The sequence below is a fragment of the Seriola lalandi genome, unplaced genomic scaffold, assembly GCF_002814215.2.
Source record: "Seriola lalandi dorsalis isolate HSWRI2012SDOR001 ecotype SW California unplaced genomic scaffold, Sedor1 jcf7180002054200, whole genome shotgun sequence".
Taxonomy (NCBI): Eukaryota; Metazoa; Chordata; class Actinopteri; order Carangiformes; family Carangidae; genus Seriola; species Seriola lalandi.
The window spans coordinates 149,732-174,699 of record NW_019524753.1 but is presented as its reverse complement, the minus strand read 5'-3'; the positions used below and the strand labels follow the sequence as shown (position 1 = coordinate 174,699).

General features: G+C 40.9%; 2 protein-coding genes across 4 annotated transcripts in view; both read left to right on the top strand.

The window, feature by feature from the left end:
* Nucleotides 1–1,583: 1,583 nt before the first annotated feature.
* cluha (CLUH binding protein of NUMT mRNA a) lies at nt 1,584–22,515 on the top strand. Of its 3 annotated transcripts, none has more exons than XM_023404016.2 (27): nt 1,584–1,902; nt 8,828–9,021; nt 9,208–9,379; nt 9,960–10,103; nt 10,562–10,689; nt 10,887–11,041; nt 11,630–11,755; nt 12,313–12,460; nt 12,555–12,647; nt 13,291–13,725; nt 14,194–14,453; nt 14,538–14,863; nt 15,894–15,995; nt 16,715–16,815; nt 16,904–17,056; nt 17,152–17,214; nt 17,314–17,558; nt 17,683–17,767; nt 17,880–18,033; nt 18,196–18,335; nt 18,430–18,510; nt 18,619–18,744; nt 18,861–18,982; nt 19,069–19,162; nt 19,262–19,396; nt 19,490–19,563; nt 19,854–22,515. In XM_023404016.2, exons 1-27 carry the CDS (start codon nt 1,776–1,778, stop codon nt 19,978–19,980), a joined length of 4,110 nt encoding a protein of 1,369 aa, XP_023259784.1. In that variant the 5' UTR covers nt 1,584–1,775; the 3' UTR covers nt 19,981–22,515. The 3 variants fall into 3 exon arrangements, with proteins under 3 accessions (XP_023259784.1, XP_023259783.1, XP_023259785.1); XM_023404015.2 differs by having other exon boundaries at nt 14,538–14,950; XM_023404017.2 differs by lacking the exon at nt 1,584–1,902 and adding an exon at nt 2,921–3,021 and having other exon boundaries at nt 14,538–14,950.
* A 1,649-nt stretch (nt 22,516–24,164) lies between these two features.
* Nucleotides 24,165–24,968, top strand: part of LOC111653414 (lissencephaly-1 homolog) — a 40,544-nt gene continuing 39,740 nt past the window's right edge. Inside the window, exon 1 of the mRNA XM_023404018.2 lies at nt 24,165–24,328. The gene's annotated coding sequence lies outside the window, so the exon portion shown is untranslated. The remainder of the gene's footprint in view (nt 24,329–24,968) is intronic.

Sequence of the window (24,968 nt, the reverse complement as noted above, 5' to 3'; positions counted from 1 at the left end):
ATATCCAGATCATTTACTATGAAATTGATTTTTTTTTTCCTGAAGTCTGGTGCATATTGTTTGCCATTGGCCTTGGTGGAGGTCTGCGCTCTCTGAGTGTCCTTCTAGTTCATTATTGAACAGGACCTGGATAAGCATTAGAAAATAGATGGATGAACCAATTTAACCAATTAAAAAATAACTTTTTAATCTATTTAGGGTCCTCATGAATTTTACATATAGTTAAAGGTCTGGAATAGTAGACCTGGAGATTTGCCAGCCAGATTTAGCTAAAATAACATTAAAAATATGTTACTATGTACTGTCTCTGTCATGCTAGAGAAAATATTTAACACCTTTGTAAACTACATTTAAAACTTTAAAAAACAAATACCTTTAAAAGCCCTTTTTTGAGGGAACTGAAATCAGTGCTTTTAAAGACTTTTCAAGACCTGCAGAAACCCTGCAAAACCAAGTTTTGAGACATTCATTCAGTTTGTGTTTTTATACACTGTAAATCCCACCCCCCTGGCTAGTTTGAGAACAGCCAGCAAATGTGACATTTAATAGTAGCTAACAACAGTTTGAGCCTGTTTTACAATGTCTGCTGCTAACCTAACATACATACTGTATGTTCACACCACATTCTTCAGCATTAAAAAGGCTATGTTAATCCTTACATTACTGGGTTGTGGTTTAAGTGGTATTTACTGATGCCAATGAAAATGAGAGCCCATTTCACTATGCCTAATTCTAGCTGGAACTGTTTAGTGGCAAATATGACCATTGTAATGTGGTCATATTCAGTAGTAGTATCCATCTCAACAATCCAGCAGCTGTGGTTGAATCCAGCTCCAAAATCCAGCATGCTCTCCTGTCTAAAACCAGAGGTACGGGCTCCAATTAGGGTCAAAAAGATTTTGAGCTTGGAAAGTCAAGCTCACAAATATTTTAGTAAGTTTGTAAATTTGTGAAATAAATCTTCATGTGCAACTCCAGTTTGTACATTTATAAAAAAGATTTGCATTTGCAAATAATAATAATAATAATAATAATAATAAAAAGTGATTGTGTAGACAAGATTTGTATTTGTAAAAAGAAAAAAAAGAGACTGTGAATAAAAACTGCACAAATGATACTGTTCAGGTAACACAAAGAAACTGTGAAAGAAGAATTGCTTTTGTCAACATATGTGACCAGAAAAGCAGAAAACTGTTTGTAACACTTGGTGCTCAAAGTTCCCACACAGTGTGTGACACTGAAGTTAGAAGGTAGCATTTTGACCCTGTTTTTACACCTGAAGTGACAGGAGCTGATGACATCTGGGTCAAACTGTAAAAGGTCAACCCATTCAATGAAATATTTGTGGTGTGGATAACAGTCACAGTGTTTTGTGTTTTTTGTCTTTCCACCCAGCCGTTTTTCTGTCTGTTAAAGGGAAACTCTACACTGCACAATGTAAAAAAAAAAATCCAAAGAGGAGCTTGTTAAAAAAAAGGAAAGAAAAAATGATTTGTCACATGTGGCTTTCCGTAGCGCCACGCTCGGTGGGTGGGGAAGTGCAACGCAAAGGCATAGAGGTCAAGAGGAGGGGAGAAGAAAACCACGTGTGACACCACCATGTACAGCACTGTCCTTCCTCCGTAGACTTGTTTTTGTAAGCTTGTACCCTTCGCATGTAGCCAGCTAGCCTTTGTTAGTCGGAGAAGCAGACTTGTTTTTTGTATTTCTTTTACAGACTCACATATTCAAGCAAAGCTGCAGGGGGATTTCTGTCGCCACACTGACTGCCGACCATGGTGAGCAAGACAGATGACATCCCGGCGTCAGTGCCTAACTGTAATCCGGTTGATCTTGCGGATGAAACTGGGGATGGAGCCCAGGAAGCCAACAAGACACGTCTGAAGGATTCCTGCGGTTGTGGTGAGACTGCAGCTACAGTCTGCTTCATATATGCTCTTATGACACTTACCATCCATAATACACACGCTGATTATACCTGTCATATAATACGTACATTACATCTTGATATAGCCAACACCCCAGTGCATTTACCATTGTACATGTACTTTACTGTATGTTTTCACCCCCTTTAGCACCCTGTAAAACTGGTGACATTCACTTCCGTGCTTTGGTATGCGATTTAAAAGTCCTCGGTCTCAAGGTGGTGGTCTATGGGGGTTTACCCTCTCCTCCCCTACCTCCCCCATCTCCTTGCTACCCTCTCTAAGTTTAGAAGGGTCCACCTTGCACCTAGCAGTATCTAACCATTAGCATAATTAATGGATATGCCTTGAATCATCTGTGCTTATTAGCAAATGAGCACCCTCCACAGGATCAAATGCATGTCTACATCCATGGGTCACAGCTGTTAGCATGTAGTCAAACTTGACACTGACACCGCGAGCAAACAAAGCTAACCCAAACAAGTGAGCCGGCATGCTAACATTAGCGTCCTCATTCAGTATGCAGCTAGTTAGCTCACTGGCTAACTAGCAAGCAGCCGCTACTGTCACTGTGTTGTTTCATGTCCCATACACGAGCATGGGCAGTAAAGCCTGGTGTTTTTAAGGTGAAGCATAACCCGACTGCGTGGCACATTATTCGTTGAGTTTAAACAGTGAAGCAGCTTATGCTATACAAACTCGTACCGACGCACATGTTCGGTAACAATATGCGAGAGCCAGGAACTGAAGGTCACCTTCAGTGGAGCTGCTCACTGTCCGCCTGAGCATAGGGGGATTCTTACACACGGTGACTTTTTATCTGCGGCATATATGTCCACCAGGTTACGCGAAGGATGTATTGGTGCCTTGTTTATTTATTAAAAAGTGCACCTAAAAAGACGTCAGGTGGATGAAGCACCCGGTGGTCAGTAATAACCCTCTAACAGCTCCTCCGCCTCCCCGCCGGTCAGGATCAAATCGTGTGTCCCTCCTCGACCGGGAAGCGGAAGCTGGTTGTCGTAGAAAAAGTCATGATGGTACATGCACGGTGAGAGGGAAGGTTACGCTCATGATACATGAACAGCCGTGAGAGCTGGTGAGTATCCTGGCAGATAAAAGTTGTTGTGAAGCAGCAGCAGCACAGCGGTGTCGGCAGAGGCAGATTTAACCGAGATGAGAACTGTCAGTCGGTGGAGTTAACGTTACACAACTTGTAGAGCAACAAAAGTCACTGCAGCCTTTCTGTGTGTCACATGTGGGACCTTGAATTGTCTCTGCCTGCCTCATTTCACAGGAAAACGCAGGCGAGAGCGTCTCACTGCTTGCAGTCTCTGATTTCAGATTATTTTTTGTGTTTCTGTGGCTGCATGGTTACTTCTGTAGTTCTGTCAGTCCCATACCATTTTAGAGCTGAAACAAATAGCCCAATAATTAGTTAGAGTTAATTGGCAGAGCAAAAGCGAGCATCAATTATGATACTTCTATAATAGTTTAGGTTAGTATAGAAGCACAAATGCCACGTTTTAGTCATTAGTAACATGCCATGTGTTAGTCAAAACAAGCAATTTGATGGTATCACCTTGCACTTTAGGAATGGTCGTGGGCATCAGATGGACATTTTATGGCCCACATGATAATGAATGAATTGTGAACTGATCATGAAACTAGTCATTAGCTGCAGCTAGACCTGCAATGATTGGTCAATCAATTAGACAATTGATAAGTTATTAATCAGCAACAATTTTTCAAGCTGCAATGACCAAAAATTTGATACATATGATTTGAATATTTTTGTGTTTTGGACTGATAATCAGACATTTCAATAATGTTTGGTATTTTTACATGAAAAAGGACTTGAAAGATTAAGTGATTATCTAAATAATTTCTGACCGATAAATCAGCTATTCATTGCAGCTCTAAAAAATAATCAATAGCTGCAGCCATACTTGTGACCTACCATCTAAGTGTCTTTCACATATTTGAGGCAGAGACAGGACTGATGGCCTAAACATGTCAAATGCCAAGGCTAACACTGACTTTTGGTCAGTGAGTTGTGACAGGACGCCTGAGTAGCACATGGCAGAGCAGACAGATCGAGTTGAGGGTCACTGTTAGTGGTTTTAAGGGACTTAATGCTCCTGCGGGGTGAAGAGTGACCTGGTTAATCCCAGGAATCACTGACACGCTGGTACTATTCTACCAATCCACAGCCACACAGTGTCTACACAATGTTACTGTGTTCATCACCAATATCAGTGGTTCCCAACCTCTTACTATGAAAGAACACCTATTATTGAACCCTCAACACAGGGTGCACATTGTTGAGTCGTGAGCTGTTAAACTGAAGACTTTTCCCCTTTTTGGTTTCACATGAGTATTTTTGAGGCCTGTGGAGATGCAATTATGTAGCACTTCACAAGAAAACAACAAAGTTTGGAGAAATGTGATAAAATTGTATGTTATTTGGGCTGCAACAAACGATTATTAGCATTATTACGTAATTAGCTGATTATTTCCTCAAGTAATTGATGGAAAATGTCTTGTTTTGTCCGAACAACAGTCCAGTATCCAAAGATATTCAGATATTATTATGTATGACAAAGAAAAACAGCAAAACCTCACATTTTAGAAGCTGGAACAAGCAAATCTTTAGCATTTTTGCGTTATGAATTATTAATTATTCTAATATCATGCAGAAGAACTTTATGTCGAAATAGTTGTGTTCCTCATTTGCTATTCCAGTAATCATCTTTTAACCCTTTAAATCCATCTTGCAACTCCTTTGTTGTCTTCACCCCAAGTTCTAAAGCTCATGTTAAACATCTTTTTGTTTTGTTTTTTTTCTTTCCCCAATGCATTTATAAATCTGCAACTATTGAACTTCATTGTCAATTAACATTCTAGATGTTTTTGATGAATCTTTTAGCCTTAAAAATTTCAAAAAGGTTTTTCAAAAAATATCCATCACAAGTTCCCAGAGCACAAGATGTCATCTTTAAATTGCTTATTTTGTTGGATCAACAATTGGAGAAAGATATTTAATTGATTGATAGAAAACAAAGAAAGGCAGCAAATCCACAGAAACCATGAATGTTTGTGACCATACAACTGTATGAAATTATCTTCAGATGGACTTGCATGTTCTCAGTACATTTTACTCGACATTTGAGGAATGTGATCATCATTCATTGCTGAGAAGTATTTTGTTATTGATTTATCAGTCGAAGAGGCTTTATGTTCAGTCTTTGGTGCTGTAAATGTGATTGCAGATGCATGACTCAGGGTCTGTCTGTCCACCAGGAGGTTGCCACTTTTGGTGCAGAAAACATGATTACAGAGACCTTGTGTTGTTGTTATTGTTGTTGTTTTCAGGGTTGTCTGGCTGGCTGCTTAATGTTGCCATGGCAGCAGTCAGGGTCCCCATGTCAAGGGCTGCAGAGTGGAGAGATAGCTGGCTGTTGTCAACAAGAGAATTGGGCTGTGGTAATGAACTAAAGAAAAGGCAGTTGGTTCACAGAAAGTTTTAGTCAGAGGGAAAATGGGTCACTTGCAATGTAGACATGCTTGCTGTGGCGTTTCAGTGTTTATGGTTTTTGCCTCTCTTCTGTCTTTATCTGATTTGTGTCCTTGTTTGCTTTCATTGATTCTTCACCTTGACCTGGTGGAGGGCAAGTGTGTGATTAGGTGGGGTCAGAACTATGTTCACCTCCCTGCTTCATGATTTTGGTTGAAAGGGCTTCTCAGATGTGTTATTTTGTGTATCATTTTTTAACTATCAATGCCTCAGGTTTCAGATATGACTGGTTTGTGCCCTTTGGGACCCTGCTGCAAATAGCTGATGGAAAGTTAGTCTAATTCTGGCACAATTTTTATTTGAGAATTTAAAGTTGAGTCAGGCTAGAAGAAAGAACAAAGTGCTTGTTTTGAGTTAAAATTATATTTTAGTATCATGGCTACATGGGTGGATGATGTAATAACAGAATATGTGGTTTTATATTGAAAAATGTATAAATATTGTGATACACTGAATATTTTATTCAAGTATGTTGAAGACATCACATGCCTTACATACATAGGCAAGAGTAAAATTCCCTAAAACTCAGCTGATTCAGAGTTTAACTGATTGATAAATGCATATATAGCTTGATTAAAAGCTGAATTAAAACCAGAAATGACCATGATAGATGTGATATTCTGACAAATTCAGTGTTTCCATAAAACAGTCATGCTCAAAAATGTACAACATTGCACACAATAGCCTTAATACACAGAGATATTACAGGGATCACCACCTCAGTAGAGACAGTACCTTAGATCTCTGACAAATCTTACCACAATACTTATCATCATGTCACTTAACCCTGTGTGCCAGTGTTGAATATAATATGTATGAATTTAGTTTGTATGGTTTTCTTCCTAAACGTATACTTCATAATTTACCTTTTAATAAAACCAGAGACATGAGATTTTGGGCTACCCTGATCTCCCAGCAGATTAAGCTGCTGTCTCATCCTCACTGTCAACACCACCACATTTTGTGTCACCAACATAGCTCAGTTAGACAGGAAATGCATCAAGACAAAAACCTTGATAAATCAATGTGCACAGTTCTCTGCTAAACTGTAGTTTCACCTTTCCCTTCACTTCTACAGCACACAGGCTGCTGGTATTGCCTTATCAATCACAGCACTTTGTAATCTTGTGAATGCTACTGGCTAAAATCTAAAACTACCCCTTTTCTTTTTCCCTTACAACTGCAACATAATTTGATGGAATAAGTTAAGATATGACCTACAAATAGGAAAAAATGATTATTAAAAATTAAAGCTGAATGAGTTTGGTTTGTGTGGGGACATTAAACTAACAATACTATTCTAATCACAGCAGGTTATCATGCTAACCTAAAACTGCTATAACAAGCCAAACTGGATTTAACTGAAATTACAAAAGCAGAATTTCGGTAAAATCCTGTTTGGGGGAAGTACTGCTATTACAAGCCAATCTAGTTTAAATTTAATGCTGCAACTAAGTTATCTTTTATTTATCTATTTAATTTGAAGATTATTTTCTTGATTAATCGGTTAGTCTATAAAATATCAGAAAACTGCTCATCACTATTTCCCAGAGCACAAGATGATGTCATTAAATGTTTTTTTGTTTTGTGCAACCAACAGTGCAAAACCCAAACATATTCAATTTACCATAGAAAGACTGTCATCTCTAACATTTGAGAACATAGAACTTTAAATTCATGAATAGTGTGCGTGTGTGTGAGGTGGGGGTGACCCTGCTCTAAATGATGTCGGCAGCTAGAAAATTGAAGTATACCCTCCCTGTCTAGTCTGCAAAGTAAGCCGTCTGCATGTCCAGCTCAACTCCTGAAACGCTGTTTCAAACTCTTGGACAAACTTTGAACTCTCCGCTCTGATAAGCAGCTGAAGGAACCATCTGATAATGATTCTGTCCTGACACTGAAAACGCATGGAGCTACACTAAAACGCTCAACACCAAGCCCTCAGTCTCTTCTGGTTTGTAACATTATTGACTTGTGTGTCTGCTCTGAAGCTGTTGTGTTTGTTATTCAGAGCGTGGCCTGTTGCTCCTCTCTCCTGTGTTGTTTCCGCCCCTCTGCTCCTCCACCATTTTGGTGTGTTCATTCCCACCCAGGGTCGTAGTCCAGTTATGAAGCCCCACCCCTCCTTCTGGGCCCTTCTCTTCAGTAACCCTGGCACTGTGTTACCCTTGACAAGTGAGCAAGGACAAACTGGCCAACAGCAGTTGTGTCCCAGTGAGAGAAAACAGTTGTCTAACATCCACATACTCAGCACTGCTCCTCTGAATTAATTTACCCGAGAGACTCATTTTCATTCAGGTCATTCCTTTTCTCATCTCAACTCTAGGAAAGGTGGATAGTTTTATATACATACTTGGTGTGTCTAATAAAATTGGGTGTGTATTAACGGGCCCTTCCTTCAGAACATTTTATAATTATTTTTTATATCATGTAGTTTTCATAAAGATAAAAATTTGAGTGTTTGGATGTCTCTCATCCAAGCAGCTACCAAATGGGTTACTAGTTGAGTTGCATCAGTCACAATCAGCCATGCAAGTGACCAATAATTCCCTCATGTGAATGCTGAAATCTTTTGTATTCAGTTTCTCAAAGCTCCCGGGCTAATTCCCTCCTGTGTTGCAACAGTGTTGGTTTCAACAGGTTGGTGTTGGAAATTAGGAACTTTCTTTATAGATCAGCTGGTTACTTTTACTTTTACATTATTTGTGATAAGTTTGTGTAGTTCAACTTTTTCAGATGAGTTTGTACTTGTACTTCAGAAAATGCGTGTACAGTTGATGACTGACTTGATCCTTTCACCCTTATTCTGTAGTTTGTGTTGAATTCATTTGTACTTGAATGAAATGCAGTAAGGCTGCAACACTAGCATACTCTAGCTTAGCTTTGTCAGCTATGTTCACCCATTCATAAATATTTCATAAGGTTATCAGAAATGTCATTCAGCCTCTGGGTCTGTGTGCTTTGTTTTTGACCTGGCTGCCTGGCAGTGTCTCCAAGTTCATATAGAGATATAAGTCTGTTGTTTCTTTTTTGTGATCAGGATGACTTATTTTGCATGGCTGACTGTCTGAGGGTGCTGTTCCCTGTTGCTCAGATTATTGACTAATGGCAGCTGTACAGTTGATGGTTGTAAAACCGCCGAGATGTAGAGCTGTGAACAGAGCTGTTTCCTTACAGAGCTTAATTGTTATACAGAATTTTAGGTGTAAATACTCTACCTTGTATTATATTTTCAGATTTAAACAAATAGAATAGTTGCTGCCGTAATCATCTCAGGATTTGAATGGGCTATAATTCACTGATGACATCTTTGTCTCGTCCACTGCAGGGCACAGTGCAGATACAACCATGGTGAATGGGGACGGGGCTCATGAACATACGGAGGAGACAGAATCGAAGCCGGATGGGACCGGTGAGGCGGATGGAGGGGAGGAGTCTAACGAACAGGAAGTGATTGTGATCCAGGACACAGGCTTCACTGTTAAGATCCAGGCCCCTGGAACAGAACCGTTTGACCTGCAGGTAAGGATTTACCTCTTCACAAAGACCAGTTTCCTAGCTTCTGTTCAAACAGACATTACTCTCTCATTCAGTTCAATGAGGCCACTGGTCAATAAAATATCTGCATCTTCTTGGCAAAATACTTCCTTTTTCTGACACTCTGCTCATCTACATCGTTTCATCTCCTTTAATCCCCTCCTCCTGCAGGTGTCTCCCCAGGAAATGGTACAGGAAATCCATCAGGTGTTGATGGACCGCGAAGACACCTGCCACCGCACCTGCTTCTCCCTGCAGCTGGATGGAAACGTGCTGGACAACTTTGCTGAGCTCAAGTCCATTGAGGGCCTGCAGGAGGGCTCGCTCCTGAAAGTGGTGGAAGGTCAGATTCAGAGGCCCTCTAGCAGTTTGTCGTGTTGTTTTGGCGCAAATGGAGAAGTTAAAGCAATGTGTTACTTCATGGTTAGCTCAGAAATGTTTACTTTTATTGTAATGTTTCCATTGTTTTAGTCAGGTATGTAAAGCATTTAACTTGTATGAGACACACAATCAGTCACATTGAAAACACTTCAGTCTCTGTATTTTCAACACTTTTTCGTTTTGGAGGATTTATCAATATGTATTGTGTGTAGTAGTATACACACACACAATAGTAGTGTGAAAACAAACATGCCACAGTGGTGAAGTCAGACAACATTGGCAGGTGCAACCTGACAAACCTGATCAACATTAATTAACATCAGCCACACCAAATGTCGTGTTTGTAGTGTTTTACCATCATACATCTACAGACTGGGACAATGTCTCTGCTGAGGTTTAATGACAACATAGCTACTGGCAAAGACTAAACTGGACTGAGTCACACTGTAGTTAATCACAATGTTCATTACCCTGATTTGTTGCTTGCCAAACCACTTAATGTTTTGTAACCTTTGTGTCTCTTTTGTGTCTCTTCTTTGCAGAGCCCTATACTGTGCGTGAAGCTCGCATCCATGTGCGTCACATCAGAGACCTGCTGAAAAGTCTGGACCCCTCAGACGCCTACAATGGAGTGGACTGCAACTCCCTCTCCTTCCTCAGCATCTTCACTGATGGAGATCTTGGAGGTATGACACTATAGCCGAGGACTAGCAACAGTTTTGGCTTCATCAATCTGTTAAATTGAAGGCTTTTTGACATTCACACATTAGTGTCTCTTACATTAAGGATCCTTACAGAAACTACAGCACATTTACAGAAAGAGACACAATGCTCACTGTGTTAAAGTGCTACAGAAATGTTACTTGGTCCAACTTAGGAACATTGCTATGGTGACTTTTATATAAAATGGACCAGAATGCTTGTTTAGATATGAAGGAGACAAGTTAAATTATCATCAGATTAATGTAAGGGGTCCAGATCTGAAAGGGTCTTATGTGCGTTCACAATATACTCCTGTGTGGCTGAGTATAACACAGAAGGGGTAGATGAACAGCCGGTGTCCTGTCCAGCCATGTTCAGCCATCAGCATTTTAATGTTCTGATGGTACAAACTATCACCTTGCTCCTTCATATGTGGTTGCAGATAGTGGTAAGCGAAAGAAAAAAGGCAACGAGCTGGAGCAGATTGACTGCACCCCTCCAGAGCACATCCTGCCTGGCAGCAAAGAGCACCCCCTGGTGCCCCTCCAGCCACAGAACAAGGACTGGAAGGTGAGCAGCAGCCCAGGTTTGGTTCTACATGAAGGCCTAAAGGGGGGAAAAACATCTTATGGGCTTTTTTGAAAAGCAGAAAAGGCACGCAATGAGCCAAAACTAAGTGCAAATTCTCAGTGAATTAATAAAATATGGTAATTTAAAAAGTTATGGCATAAACCTTTTCCTTTGGTTGATTGTTTTAACATCCTCAGCCTATGCAGTGCTTGAAGGTCCTGACCATGAGTGGCTGGAACCCTCCACCTGGAAACAGGAAGATGCACGGTGACCTCATGTACCTGTACATCGTGACTGTGGAGGAACGCCACGTCAGCGTCACTGCCTCTACACGCGGCTTCTACCTCAACCAGTCAGTCAACATTTCAACCTCATATCTAGTTACAGCTCCATGGTTTCACTGCAGAGGACTCCCTACCATCAGTTTATACACGAAGCATCTGGCAGTCACTATTATGCAGAGAAATTTGTAAACTTCTGTATTCATAACTTAACACACCATAAACTCAAGTAAACGTGTTTTGCAGCAGACAGCAGGTGCTGATAGAGATACAGTGGTCTATTAGCAGTTTCAAGATCCTAATTTTGGATGCCTACAAAAGCTTAGCAGCCAAATTAATGATGTAATTGGATTACACTGGAAAGTAAGCTTGGGGAAGATATTGCTGTGCTAGAAGCAGGGTTGTCTTTCTGTTTCTAACAACTTGATCACACCCATTGTACAGTTAGTGTACTGCTGGCCAAACTGCATACTTTGTTGATGTTTAAAGTAAGAGGAAGTAGATACAACCCCTACAGTAAATGGATATTAAAAATGTTAGAGCACTGTTTACTGCTTCCAAATCCATGCTTGTTTAGTTGATGTTTTCTCCCCAGTAAGTACACTAAGTGTTATATTAACGTGAGTTATGATGGTAGAATGTGCCTGTGTATATTCCAGATCTACTACCTACACCTTCAACCCCAAACCAGCCAACCCCAGCTTCCTGAGCCATTCTCTGGTGGAGCTGCTGAGCCAGATCAGCCCTGCCTTCAAGAAGAACTTCACTGCCCTGCAAAAGAAAAGGTGACAACATCTTTACCTTAAGTTTCACTAAGCTTGTTCTCCTGCCAGCAGTCACCTTCTCTTCATACTATCCAACTTTTTTTTGTTGGAGTAGTTCAGCGCAACAGAATCGATGCTCATCGTCTGTGGTCCAATGAAACACATGTTTATACATATACCTCAGCAGATTCACAAGCTCTGTTCTCTGTTTAGTTTTTACTTTTACAAAAGCTTCTCTTACACTTCTTTTTGCAGATCTTATTTTCTAAAATCATTCATTTCATTCATTAACAATATTTAATAATGTGAAAACACATTGTCTTTTACCATCAAGATCTGACTATGAGGCAGCAGGTCAAAGTCTTACAGCACAATAAGAAAAGAAACTAAACAAGGCAAAGTAATTAAAGAATGTGGTCTGGACTCTGTGATTCCTGTCATTCACTGGTTATAATCTTGGTTAACAGAGGAAATACTCATAACAAGAGAACATTTCAGATGCATTTCCTGAAATCTATGAAAAAGAGACCATGCAAGTGATGTCTCGTTTTCTCGGTTGTGCTGTGTTTTTGCTGCAGGGTCCAGAGACATCCATTTGAGAGGATAGCCACGCCTTTCCAGGTGTACAGCTGGACAGCTCCGCAGGTAGACCACGCTATGGACTGTGTTCGAGCTGAGGACGCCTACACCTCCCGTCTGGGTTATGAGGAGCACATACCTGGACAGGTGGGCGCAGCTGCACACAGCCGCACACCAGGCAGATGAATAATGTAGTAATTTTTTCAGTGTTAATAAGTTGTATGTGCTGACATGTCTTCAGACCAGAGACTGGAATGAGGAGCTGCAGACTACCAGGGAGCTGCCCCGGAAGAACCTGCCTGAGCGGCTGCTGAGGGAGCGAGCCATATTCAAGGTGCTGTTGAGCCTGTTCATACGGGGTCTTTTCTGCAGGTCTTAAACTCTTCAAAAACACAGTCATATTAATCAGAAGTATTAAAAAGTCTTACATTTCATTTTCAAAGATCTTAAATATTTTCTCTAGCCTACTGCAAGCAGTAATGTCAGTTTATGAAATGTTTTTGTACACGATGTTTGCAGACCATTTTCTGTTGCTTGTCCAGGTCGTGCCTCAAGATTAATTCATGATGTTAGGAATTGTTGTTCTACACAGCTGGGAAGGAATGACAGAAATGCGACACAAATAACAATAAATTCATTAATTTGGTAAATTCTGGGTCTTATCATACCTACTGGTTTTCATTGATGTTTTTCATACCTTGGTTGGTATGACAGTGAAACGGGTCTTATATTTCACCTTTATATGGTATTAAAAAAGTCTTAAGTTTAACTTAGTGAATCCTGCAGAAACCCTGTTGTACCAACTTTGCAGTTGGTGTTAGATCAGGCTTCTGGTGCTGAAACTGTCTTTACATTATTAGCTTTGGAGACCAGATGAAGCTGAATCACCTAAACTGCTGTCTCACTCTGCTGTTGGAAAATGTGTAACTTTTATTCTTCTTCTAAATCACTGCTATCTCCTTTTCTTTCTCCCACAGGTCCACAGTGACTTTGCAGCAGCTGCCACTCGAGGAGCTATGGCAGTAATTGATGGCAACGTAATGGCCATCAATCCTGGTGAGGAAACACGCATGCAAATGTTCATTTGGAACAACATCTTCTTCAGCCTTGGCTTCGATGTGCGGGACCACTATCGTGAGCTGGGTGGAGATGCCGCCGCCCACGCTGCACCCACCAATGACTTGAATGGAGTACGAGCTTATGGGGCGGTGGATGTGGAGGGTCTCTACACCCTGGGGACAGTAGTGGTGGACTACAGAGGCTACCGGGTCACTGCCCAGTCCATCATCCCAGGTATCCTGGAGAGAGAGCAGGAGCAGAGCGTCATCTACGGCTCCATCGACTTTGGAAAGACTGTTGTGTCTCACAGCAAATATCTGGAGTTGCTGGAGAAGACCAGCAGGCCACTCAAGGTCAGTAGCACGACTTTAATGTCAAGTGATTATATACTTGTTGTTGTTTGCTTTTGTGTTGATGGATAACTCTGGTGATATTTTATATTTTTCTTATTGTCAAAAAATCCCATGAAAAGACCGAAACTCACAATAAATTGATCCTATAACAAGTTTGTGCCTTCGATTGCCATTTAACAGTATGTCACACAACACTGGGTGACATCTTCTTCATTATCATAAATATGGCCACTGTAGTGTAAGTAGTTTAGGGTCGTGTGTGTGTGTGTGTGTGAGACATGTTTTTAAATATTTATATCATAAGCATGCACTTACTGAAAAATATTGAATATTGCCAGCCTTATCCCTTAGGGCCTTGTTTTTCTGATTACATTGAGCATGACAAATACCACCACACAGATGCTGTGTATTCAGATCCTCTGTCCCTCCTACAAGTTAATTTTGACACATACTGGTTGTGAAATTTAGGTCCAGAGACACAGCGTGCTGAACGAGAAGAATGACACGGTGGAGCTGTGCTCCTCTGTTGAGTGTAAAGGCATCATCGGGAATGATGGCCGACACTATATACTGGACCTTCTGCGTACTTTCCCCCCTGACCTCAACTTCCTGCCTGTGGATGGAGAGGACCTCCCTCTAGAGAGTCAGCACCAAGGCTTCCCCCGCAACCACCGCCACCGCCTGGCTTGTCTCCGCCAGGAGCTCATCGAGGCCTTTGTTGAGCACAGGTAGGTGTTTGCGCAGGTGTGTATAAACACATTGACGTGAAGAGTTTTTACCTCTATTTAACCGTTGTTTCTCTCCCTCTCCAGATATCTTCTCTTCATGAAGATGGCAGCGTTACAGCTCATGCAACAGAAAGCAAACAAGGACACTAAGACTGATATACCTGCCATCACAGAAACCTCAGAAACATCCACAGAAAACAATGCTGATACAAGCCAGACACAGACCACTGCATCAGATTCTCCTAATGCAACAGGGGTTTCCACAGACAGCACAAGCCAGACAGACAACAGCACTTCTGCTGCCTCACAGGCAGCAACTGACAGTGAAGAAAACTCCTCGAAGCCCGCCACAAACGGGCCTCTAGACCCTGCAGCAACCCAGAATGGGGAGTGCAAGAGCCCACTGGAGGGTAAGGAGCTTGAGGAAAGTATACCAGGATTAGCTCAGGCCAAAGAGCTGGCGGAGACCTTAGTTGCCGAAGATGGATCTGGTATTGGTACGTCCAAAAATGCCCCAAAAAGCAAAGCCAGGACAACGCAGGGAGAGCTACTCTGGTGGATAACTGCATAGATAAAAAGTAGTGATTAATCAGAGGGAAGTAGTATTAAACCAAAAATTAACTATCCTGATGCAGCTAATTTTAGAGAGTGTTTGTGTGTCTGTAGCATTAAAGTATCAAGTACTGGGTCATAGTGGCTTCCATCCACCTGGCTAGCTGTCCCTGCTCAGTCCTCAGCCTGCAGTGGGGAGGAGTGTTGGCACCAATCAACCCATCTCTCCCTTTTCCAGCCTGTAATACCTCTGCTCTGGGATATAATCAGTTGCAGTATCCATTAATCCAAATGTGTTTTGGAATGCAAAAGATAATCATGTTCAGTGATTTGTGTGCTGTTCAATTGATCCTAAATCACAGTAATCTGCTTGTCAAACATGCTGACCTAATCTGTAGTGTTTGTAGTCATGTGTGGTCAACAGCTTTGAAATGGTGGTGGGTGCTCATCCAAAGCCATGTCAACCGTAAGCTTAACCAAAACTAACAGTAATGACTGTGCTGCTGCACTTACACTGTTAATCAAATCAGTGTTTTGTACAAACGAAAATAAAAAAATGAAATTACAAGAACAGTAATACTGTCTGTATTGTGTGATCAGGTGTATTGCCAAAATAATATGCCAATAATCACACAATACAGCACACAGAGTTTGAGGTAACAAAAAATTGGCTTCTTTACATTATTGAACCACAGCACCCAAATGAGTTTGAGCAGTCATAGCTCCATTTTCCTCATGCATATTAAAAAGAGTGGTTTTGAAAAGACAGTGGCTTGATGTGGACATGGTTTAAAATGTCACTTTTCAAATATACTGACATGATGTGTCTGTCGCCAGTGCTTAACATTTTTGCATCTTTTCCTTGCATTTGATCCTGATCACAAACAGATCCCAAAAGCCGTGAGGTTGTCCTAAATGCTTGCAAGGCAGTTGGCTCCGTCAGCAACACATCTTTTGACATTCGCTTCAACCCTGACATCTTCTCCCCAGGTGAGCATGACAAGGATTATGTGGACTATGAAAAATCTTCACAGTAGCTGTGCAGTGTATAACCAGTGAAAGTAAGATAAAATTAATATAAAGCCCCCAGAGGCTGAGAAATATTTGGATTCTTACACTTCTCAAGCATCAAACCTTTCCTGCAGAAGCACTCGCCTTTTAGACCACTGTGTCGTTCCAATTTTTGTGGATAAGTGGAGGCAAGAAAAAGGATGATGCGTAGGGAAAATTTGAGTGCAGCTTTAGAATGTAATGATGAATGTAGAATGTAAAATATATATATATATATATATTTTTTTTTTTTATTTTGAAGTCAAAATATAAAATATTTCAAGACCAAGCAGTCAGACAAAAACAGGAAATAAGGTGACCAGTGCTCGGCTGAAAATATATTTGAAATGACAATGGCCGATGTGAGGTAAAACGAGAAAAAAAACAAACAAAGACACATGAAATTGTGCATTAAAAAAACATAATACAAAATAATTAAACTTACGCTTTTTAGTTGAAGAGCAGCTAACATAACTGTAATATTTCATCCGTCTTCACTCCCTGAACTGTCAGATTTATCAGTGTCTAATTTCCGTCGTGCACGTAGCCATTTTTAGCACATTAGGCTCCAAATTATCTCTGGGGTGATGAGAGAGAATGAATGACACTTGTTCATAGGTGAATATAAGTGCGTGTGTGTGTCTGTGATGTTCAAACAGGAGTACGTTTCCCTGACGACAGTGCAGATGATGTCCAGAAGCAGAAGCAGCTACTTAAAGATGCTGCTGCCTTCCTGGTGTCCTGTCAGATCCCATCACTGGTTAGTAACACACATACTACCAGAGATTGAATTTTCAGGTTGTGTATCTGGGTTTAAGTGTGTGCGTGTGTTTGTGTTGTATGAACAGGTTAAAGACTGTTTGGACCACAGCGCTCTGCCTATGGATGGAGCCACACTGACAGAGGCCTTGCATCAGAGAGGCATTAATATTCGCTATTTGGGCACTGTTCTGGAGTTTGTGGACAAGACCCCTGCTAAAGCCCAACTGGGGCACTTCTATGTGAGTCTAATTTACTAAATCTATCTCCTAAATCACACAGATTATCCTTGTGTGCAGTCATTCTAACATTTTTTTTTTCTCTCCCCATATTTTAGAGAATAGGAATAAGTGAGCTGATCACTAGATGTGCAAAACATATCTTCAAGACATACCTCCAGGTTTGTAATGTTTGACATACATTATCTAGTGTCTTGAAAAGACCAACCTACTTTTAATTTATTTTAATTAATGCTTCCCTAATTTTTGTCATCATGCAGGGTGTGGAGTTGTCTGCCCTCTCTGCTGCTGTAAGTCATTTCCTTAACTGTTTCCTGAGCTCCTTTCCCGACGCCGTCGCCCACCTGCCTCCTGACGAGCTGGTCTCACGCCGCAAAAGCCGTAAGCGTCGCAACAGAGTCCCCGGTGGCGGAGACAACACGGCATGGGCCAGCCTGACGCCCAGTGAGCTGTGGAAGAACATTGCCTCCGAGGCTCAGAGCTACTATCACTTCACCATACAGTGGTTAGAACCCCATCCATTAATGTGATGCAAATGTTAAAGCTAGCATGAGGAAGGTCTTTTTGCGCTTCCATTTTGTGTGTTTTTTGGTGACAAATATTCTGTCTTGAAATCTTTTCTTGCTCAGTGAAAGTGTGGACCAGGTGGTGGAGAAGTACGGCCTCCAGAAAACCACTCTGCTCAGAGAAATATCTATCAAAACTGGCATCCAGGTAACACTTGTTTATGCTGTAGTGACCTCCCCAGTGCCAGTTTACCAAATGGCCATTGTGATGTTTCCTCTACTTTTGATATATCTAATTATCTGTGCCATTTGTCTTGTAGATTCTGATAAAGGAGTACAACTTTGACAGCCGCCACAAGCCTGCGTTCACAGAGGAGGACATCCTGAATATTTTCCCTGTAGTGAAGCATGTGAACCCCAAAGCTTCCGATGCCTTCCACTTCTTCCAGAGTGGACAGGCCAAAGTACAGCAAGGTGTGACTTGAATATTTACTCCAACAGATGAGGGCATACATATCAGTCGACAAACCTAGAAGTTTGGGATAAATAATCTTTTAACAGAAAATATGTATTGACTAAATGTAGATTTGACTAAATGTGCTAAATGTGTCTTGCTACCCTTCATTTAATTTCCAGGTTTTCTGAAGGAGGGCTGTGAACTGATCAACGAGGCACTCAACCTCTTCAACAATGTCTACGGACCCATGCATGTGGAGATCTGTGCCTGTCTGCGCCTGCTGGCACGCCTTAATTACATCATGGGAGACCACCCTGAGGTACGCATTATAAACTCTTACTTTGTCTGTAACTTTTACATGAGACTACTATTGATTTTATATCACTAAGTGACATTTGCGCATACACCCACAGGCTCTGAGCAACCAGCAAAAGGCTGTTTTGATGAGTGAAAGAGTCCTCGGCATCGAGCACCCCAACACAATTCAAGAATATGTAAGTCATCACGCCCAGAGAAGAACCTTTCCATGTCACACAACAGATGTTGAATTTCCCTCTCACTGTTTTGTTTTTATGTCGTGTATGCCTTTCTCTACTTCTTAGATGCACTTGGCTCTGTACTGCTTCGCCAACGGCCAGCTGTCGACCGCCCTGAAGCTACTTTATCGCGCCCGTTACCTCATGTTGTTGGTTTGCGGGGAGGACCACCCAGAGATGGCACTGCTAGATGTGAGTGCAGTCTTGTCTTGACATTTAATTATCTACATCAACAAAAATCTAATGTTGGTGGACTGGTGCTCTCACACCAGATTTAACACTTACTGTTCATGGTTCTCCATCCACAGAGTAACATTGGGCTGGTGCTGCACGGAGTTATGGAGTATGATTTATCTCTGAGATTCCTGGAGAACGCCTTGACCATCAACACAAAGTACCATGGACCGCGGTCCCTCAAAGTGGCCCTCAGGTGGGGGAGACATTCATCATCCATAAGTATGGAGTTAGTATTATACTAACTTACATGATGTAATCATATGTTTCTGGTTTTTCCAGCCACCATTTGGTTGCAAGGGTTTATGAGAGCAAGGCTGAGTTCCGCTCTGCACTACAGCATGAGAAGGAGGGCTACACTATTTACAAGAACCAGGTAGACCCTGCAGGACTCCACGCTGCTTGGAGTAGATACACTTTTCTTATCAAATGTGATGAAGTGATATTTAAACTTTTTTTTTTTTCCTCTTCTCAGATGGGTGAAGCACATGAGAAAACCAAGGAGAGCTCTGAATACCTAAAGTATCTCACCCAGCAGGCCGTGGCTCTGCAGAGAACCATGAATGAGATCTACAAGAACGGCTCCAACGCCAGCATCATGCCCCTCAAGGTGACTGCTCTGAGTCGGACATGTTTTTGTGCTTCCATCTGTTACAGCTCAAACGTTTTGCACTGATGTTTTTTATTTCGTCCTATTCCGCAGTTCACTGCCCCCAGCATGGCCAGCGTGCTAGAACAGCTCAACATAATCAACGGCATCATCTTTATACCTCTCAGGTAGAGTCAAAATGAGTATTATGAGTTTATGGGAGTTCATAACACCCTGAACACCTGCAGGTATTCAATGGCTCCTTAAGATCATTTCAACAAAAAAATTGACACTTTAAGCAAAAGTAGGAATTACTGTGTGGCTACTGATATCCACTGGTTTTCAAGATGAGTTCAAATAAAGTACATTTTAATAAAGTTGAGAGAACAATAAATTTTAAATGGTCAAGCTATGCCCAAAGTTTCTTTTACAGAAAGTCTGTGAGTTCAGCATTGATCGTATTTGTTTTTCTTTTCAGCCAAAAGGATCTGGAGAACCTGAAGGCAGAGGTTCAGAGGCGGCAGCAGCTGCAGGAGCTGGGAAAGGGTGAGGAGCCCACTGAGGACAGCCCACTGGAACTAGAAGACAAAATTCCCATCGATTAATATCCAAAAGCCCTCAACACACAGCTACTTTCTGCTATTTGGGAGGGGGGGGGCCGTGACAAAACAGCCCTGTCACTGGGCCTGTGGACCCGAGAACCAAGCAGTCTAAATCAGCATTGAAATAAACGGGGAGGGTTGGGTCAGGGCAGTCCAGAGAACAAACTGTATGAACTGTAGGACAAAGGACAGAGCAGCAGTTTCCTACAATGTTAGGAAGGGAGTAAGCAGAAAGTACAAACAACATAGAATCAATGTTAACATGCAATGTGAAAAACCAAGGCCCAAGAACCTGGTGATGAAGTCACTCAAGGTGTTAGCTGCTTAGAAATATGATTTATATATGAGAGTAGTTGCAGCTGGCGAGGGAGACCAAGGATGACCACGATATTGTATACCAGAGCCTTATCCACTGTAACATAATCCCTAAGTAATGCTTCTTCTCAGCTCAAACTACCCACAGCACTGTTAGCCCAGGACCACATTTTTGCCCCGCCATTCCCTAAAGAGCCTCGAAGACCCCCGGGCATATGGCACCACCCCCTCCCCCCCAACGGTGCTCTAAATGATAAAGCACCTACCCTGTCCTAGAACTCAGGGGTACTTTCTACTGTGCACTAAGACCAGAATACAGTCAATAAATTTGAGATTTTTTCGAGTGGGGCTTCAGAATGTAAATTCCCCTCTTGGTGGCTTCTTTGAGCCACTTTGCAGCAATCACCCATCATTCTTACACGTCCCCGATGGTTAAATAATTTAATCTTTCCATCATGTGTACTTGAGACATCCCAGGTGGGTGCCTGCTGTGTCCAATGGTTCCTGTTTCTTCAAGCAAGCAAATAATTAGTGAGCTCTCAACTGTTTTTTTTTATTGCTGGATTTATTTTTTCTTTTCTTTCTTTCTTTTTTTTTTTTTTTAGTAAATATAATTAATTTTTGTAAAAGTGCACAGGAGAATTAAGAAGGTATTTTAGGCCTATGGATCATCAGTTAATTTAAGCCATGTCTGTTTTATAGAAAATGTATAGAGGTGGGAAAAGATGTATAAATCTCTATCGGATTTAGACAGGTTCTCGATTGATGTTAATGGAAAACGCAGATTTGAAAAACGTCCACTTTACGCAGTAGAATATCAATCTATATACTAGCTGTGTTCAACCTTCTATTTTTACACATTGAAAGAAAATATGTGCATGTATGTTTGTATGTGTGACAGTGTGTGTGTCCTTGTGTAGTCCAACAGAAAATCTATTGGCCATGGCTGTTGCTTTTGCTGCTGCATAGTTTGAATAGAGGCTAAGCGAACATTGGCTTTCCAGATGTTTTATTTTTCTACGCATAGTAAACCTGTTGGATGGCTGATGCCTCTTTTCTTAAAATATTCATGGCCACCAATGTTGTCAATCTGTTTATGTATGAATTGGTACTGAAATTAACCTATTCTCACCACTGGACAGGTTCACAACATTGGCAGTAGTGAGTGATTTTATTGTTGCTGGGTGTTTGTTTTTGTTTTTTTCTTTTTCCATTATTGGGTCATGTCATCTTTTCGTATGTAACTGAGACAAAAAACCAGCCAGGAGTGTCTGTTCACTGAGCAGTATTTAGTGCACTTTCTTGTGCTGTTTGGATGTGTTAACATATTTACAGCACCACCAAAAGTGGACAAAAGAATGGCTGCCTCAATGTGATGTACCAAAAAAGACTGAAGGTTTGTTTGCGCTTGTATACATGCAATGTATCCCTCCCATGGCAATTTGTTACTTAATTGTTGCCGTGTCTAAATGTTATGTGATTAAAGCAATAGAGAGATGGTGCTGGAACTGATTGTTTTCAGAAAATGCAGTTTTTACTTGGCACAAGAAGTGCAACATGGACTACTTTCTGTACTGGCTGAATTACATGCAAATAAGGGAGCCATATGAAGAAAAAAAAAAAGAAAAAAAAAAAGGCGAGCTGTGAAGACTGGGCAATGAAGTTATTACAGCGATTTGACTGATTGTGCTCCTAAAACATGTTATAACATCAGGAGCAGAGTGTGGTGTGATTTGTGCCTATTGTTTATGATTCTGAATGGTACCAGGGTGATAACAGGTAAAAACTTAACAATTTATAATGGTGAAATATGCTTCTTATTGTTGTTTTTCAGGTTTTCTTGTATCATTTTTTTTTTTTTCCCAGTTTCTTTATTTTCCTTTTCCCTCTGCTCCCCAAGTCTCACTCAACAATAATACCCACAATGCCCATTAGGTGGCACACTAACATTTGTCTCATTGAGAAGGAAACGCATGGACCTGGATCACAGGAGATGTTGTAGTGCAAATGCACACATGCTTCAGTTGACAGACAATTTAAAAAGAGGGAAATTTAATTTTTAGCATTTTTATTTTCAGAATATTAGTCTGATGGCTAAAAATTATAAAGACTGCTACCTGTTGAACATGTTCTGAACCTTTTGAAATCCCAAATGCAGTGAGTCTATTGTTTGGGTATTCTAATAGTTTATGATATAGAATAAACTCATTGAGAATGATAAAACTGTCTGCAGAGATATTGCTCTTTTATGCTCTTTTAACACAGTGCTTCTGTTGTTTGTAGACATCCATCCGCCTCGGCTGGTGTTCAGTGTAACCTTTCTTAATATTTAATTGTTTTAGCTGGTAAAAGTGCATGATGTATTATTTCAGGTTATTAAGATATTAGTGTCAGAAGTGGGGGGAAAACAAGAAATAAGTTTGAAGTTTATTCTTTCACATCTAATTTGCAAATTAACCATTTGCAGTACCTTACTCTGTATTCAGAGATTCATGTTGCAAAGTAACTGAAATTACAAATACATACAATAAAGATGAAAAAGTATTGAATTATCAGATATGCATCCTGTACAAAATTGCCATTAAAGGTTAAAAATAGTTCAGTCTATTTTATGAACACAGTTTTGTGAGAAAAAAGGTCTTTATTGTGGATGAAAAAAACATCTATCTCAAAATAAGAAGCACTTTGACGGCACTGTTCATATTGCATTTATTGTCTCTGTGTGATGTCCGTAATGATGATTGCCGGAGGGTCTTGTGTTTTCTCAGCTGATGAAAATTTCTTCTGCACAAAGGCCTTTAGGCCAAGTGTTTGAGTCTGCTTCCCTTGATGACGTGTGGTATGTTTGTATTGCTCTTTACAAAATAATCCAATTATATTTGGTCTGGGCATACTTTTATATTACAATTAATAAAAATAAAACTAGGTTTTGACAAGTCATAATTGCCAGTGGTGGAACAATGAATTCTGGGAACTTTTACTTAAGTAAAAGTAGGAATACCACTCTGTAAAATACTCTTTACTTTTAACTTAGTAGAAGCACAAAGGTATTAGTAGCAAAATTTGACTTCAAATATTGATAGTAAAAGCAATCATTGGGTAGCAGAATGGGTCCTATTGTGCAGTATTTTCTTGTTATAGCTGGATGTGATGGAGCCATTTTAAGTATTTAACTGTTGGGGAGTTTAATGTATAAATGTGCATCATATTTTATAGGCTGATCACAAAATATGTAAATTATTACATTTTAAAGTAGCTATACCTGTCAGAAAAATGGAGTGGGGTGGAAGTATAAAACATCATAAAATGTAAATACTCAAGTAAAATACAAATACCTCAAAAGTACAGTAGGCTACTATTAAATATTCAGTTACTTTCACAACTGCAGATTGCATTCAGCATGGTGTATATTTAAGTCTACAATCCAAACATCTTCTTGCATGTGCACAATTAGAAGTGGTCTAACAATGTCAAAACCCATTGTCTTTTACCTGTCTGTTTCCAGGGGGCTGTTGTCTCATAATCCATTTTTTGTTGTACTGCATCCATGTTGCAATTTAGATTTTAAATAGTTTATTCGGCATTCATATATTGCAGGGACTAAACAATCGAACTACTGATAATGTACGGTTTATTAATGGCAAGAATCAGGGTTTTGAATTTGAGTATAAACGTGCCCCCCTTCTTTAAAGTCCCCCCAAAAAAAGTTTGCAACCCCGCCCCTGGACTAATTTAGCATTTAAAAGCCACGAGAAAGCCATGTAAGAGTTAATTTTTTTTGTAAAAGTATAAAACACCATTTTTTTCTGCTATCAAGGGCGTGCGCGCTCCCGACAGACCGTGGACGCGAGCTTCGTGCGCGCTCTCGTCCGAAGGCGAATGCGGTAGGCGACGAGAAAACAAGCGGTGGCGGCGGAGACGAGACACGGCTCACCTCTACATCACAAGACCTTATTTTGGAGCGGAAATTTCACGCCCCGTCGGGTCGTGTTACCGTTTGAGACGGCTGGGGATATTCACGGGCAGAAACAATAGGGTGAGTTCAAACAGTTTCCAGTCACGGAGCCGGTTGGGAGAGAAGGAATCGGCCGTTAGGTGGGAAAATGACGATGTGGCTGTAACGTCTGCGCCTCCTTTCTATGTCTCAAAATGGCGGATAGGCCGCTTGGTCCGAAGCAGCAGGTACCGTGTCAGCAGAGTTTATCCATGGGTCCAGATAAACAATCTTCTGCACTTACCAAAAATGAAGTCGGCCAACGTTAGCTACTGCATACGTTAACTGTCGCTAAGTGAGCTTGAATGCATGGTATGAGTCTTTATTGGAGTGAGCTGCTAACTTTCTCACTGAAGCTAACTTGGCTAACGTTAACTTTAGCTACAGATAACGTTGAGCTACCGGCTGTCAGCTCGACCAAAATTGCTACTGGCGTTACCACAGTCAAGGAAACATGTCAGTGTGTTGGGTATGGCAACGCCAGCGTACATTAGTTGCATTGGCGTCCATCCCAAGTTAGTAATAACCAGAAATTAGCATAGTGCGAAGCAGCGTTTGTGCAGACTGTGAACCTTGATTAAAAAAAACAAAATCAAACACAGCTCACAGGACATTAGGTTAGCTCTGTTATCGGCAATTCGTTTGGCCATTTTATTGCCAACGACGTGTTGATATTTTGTTG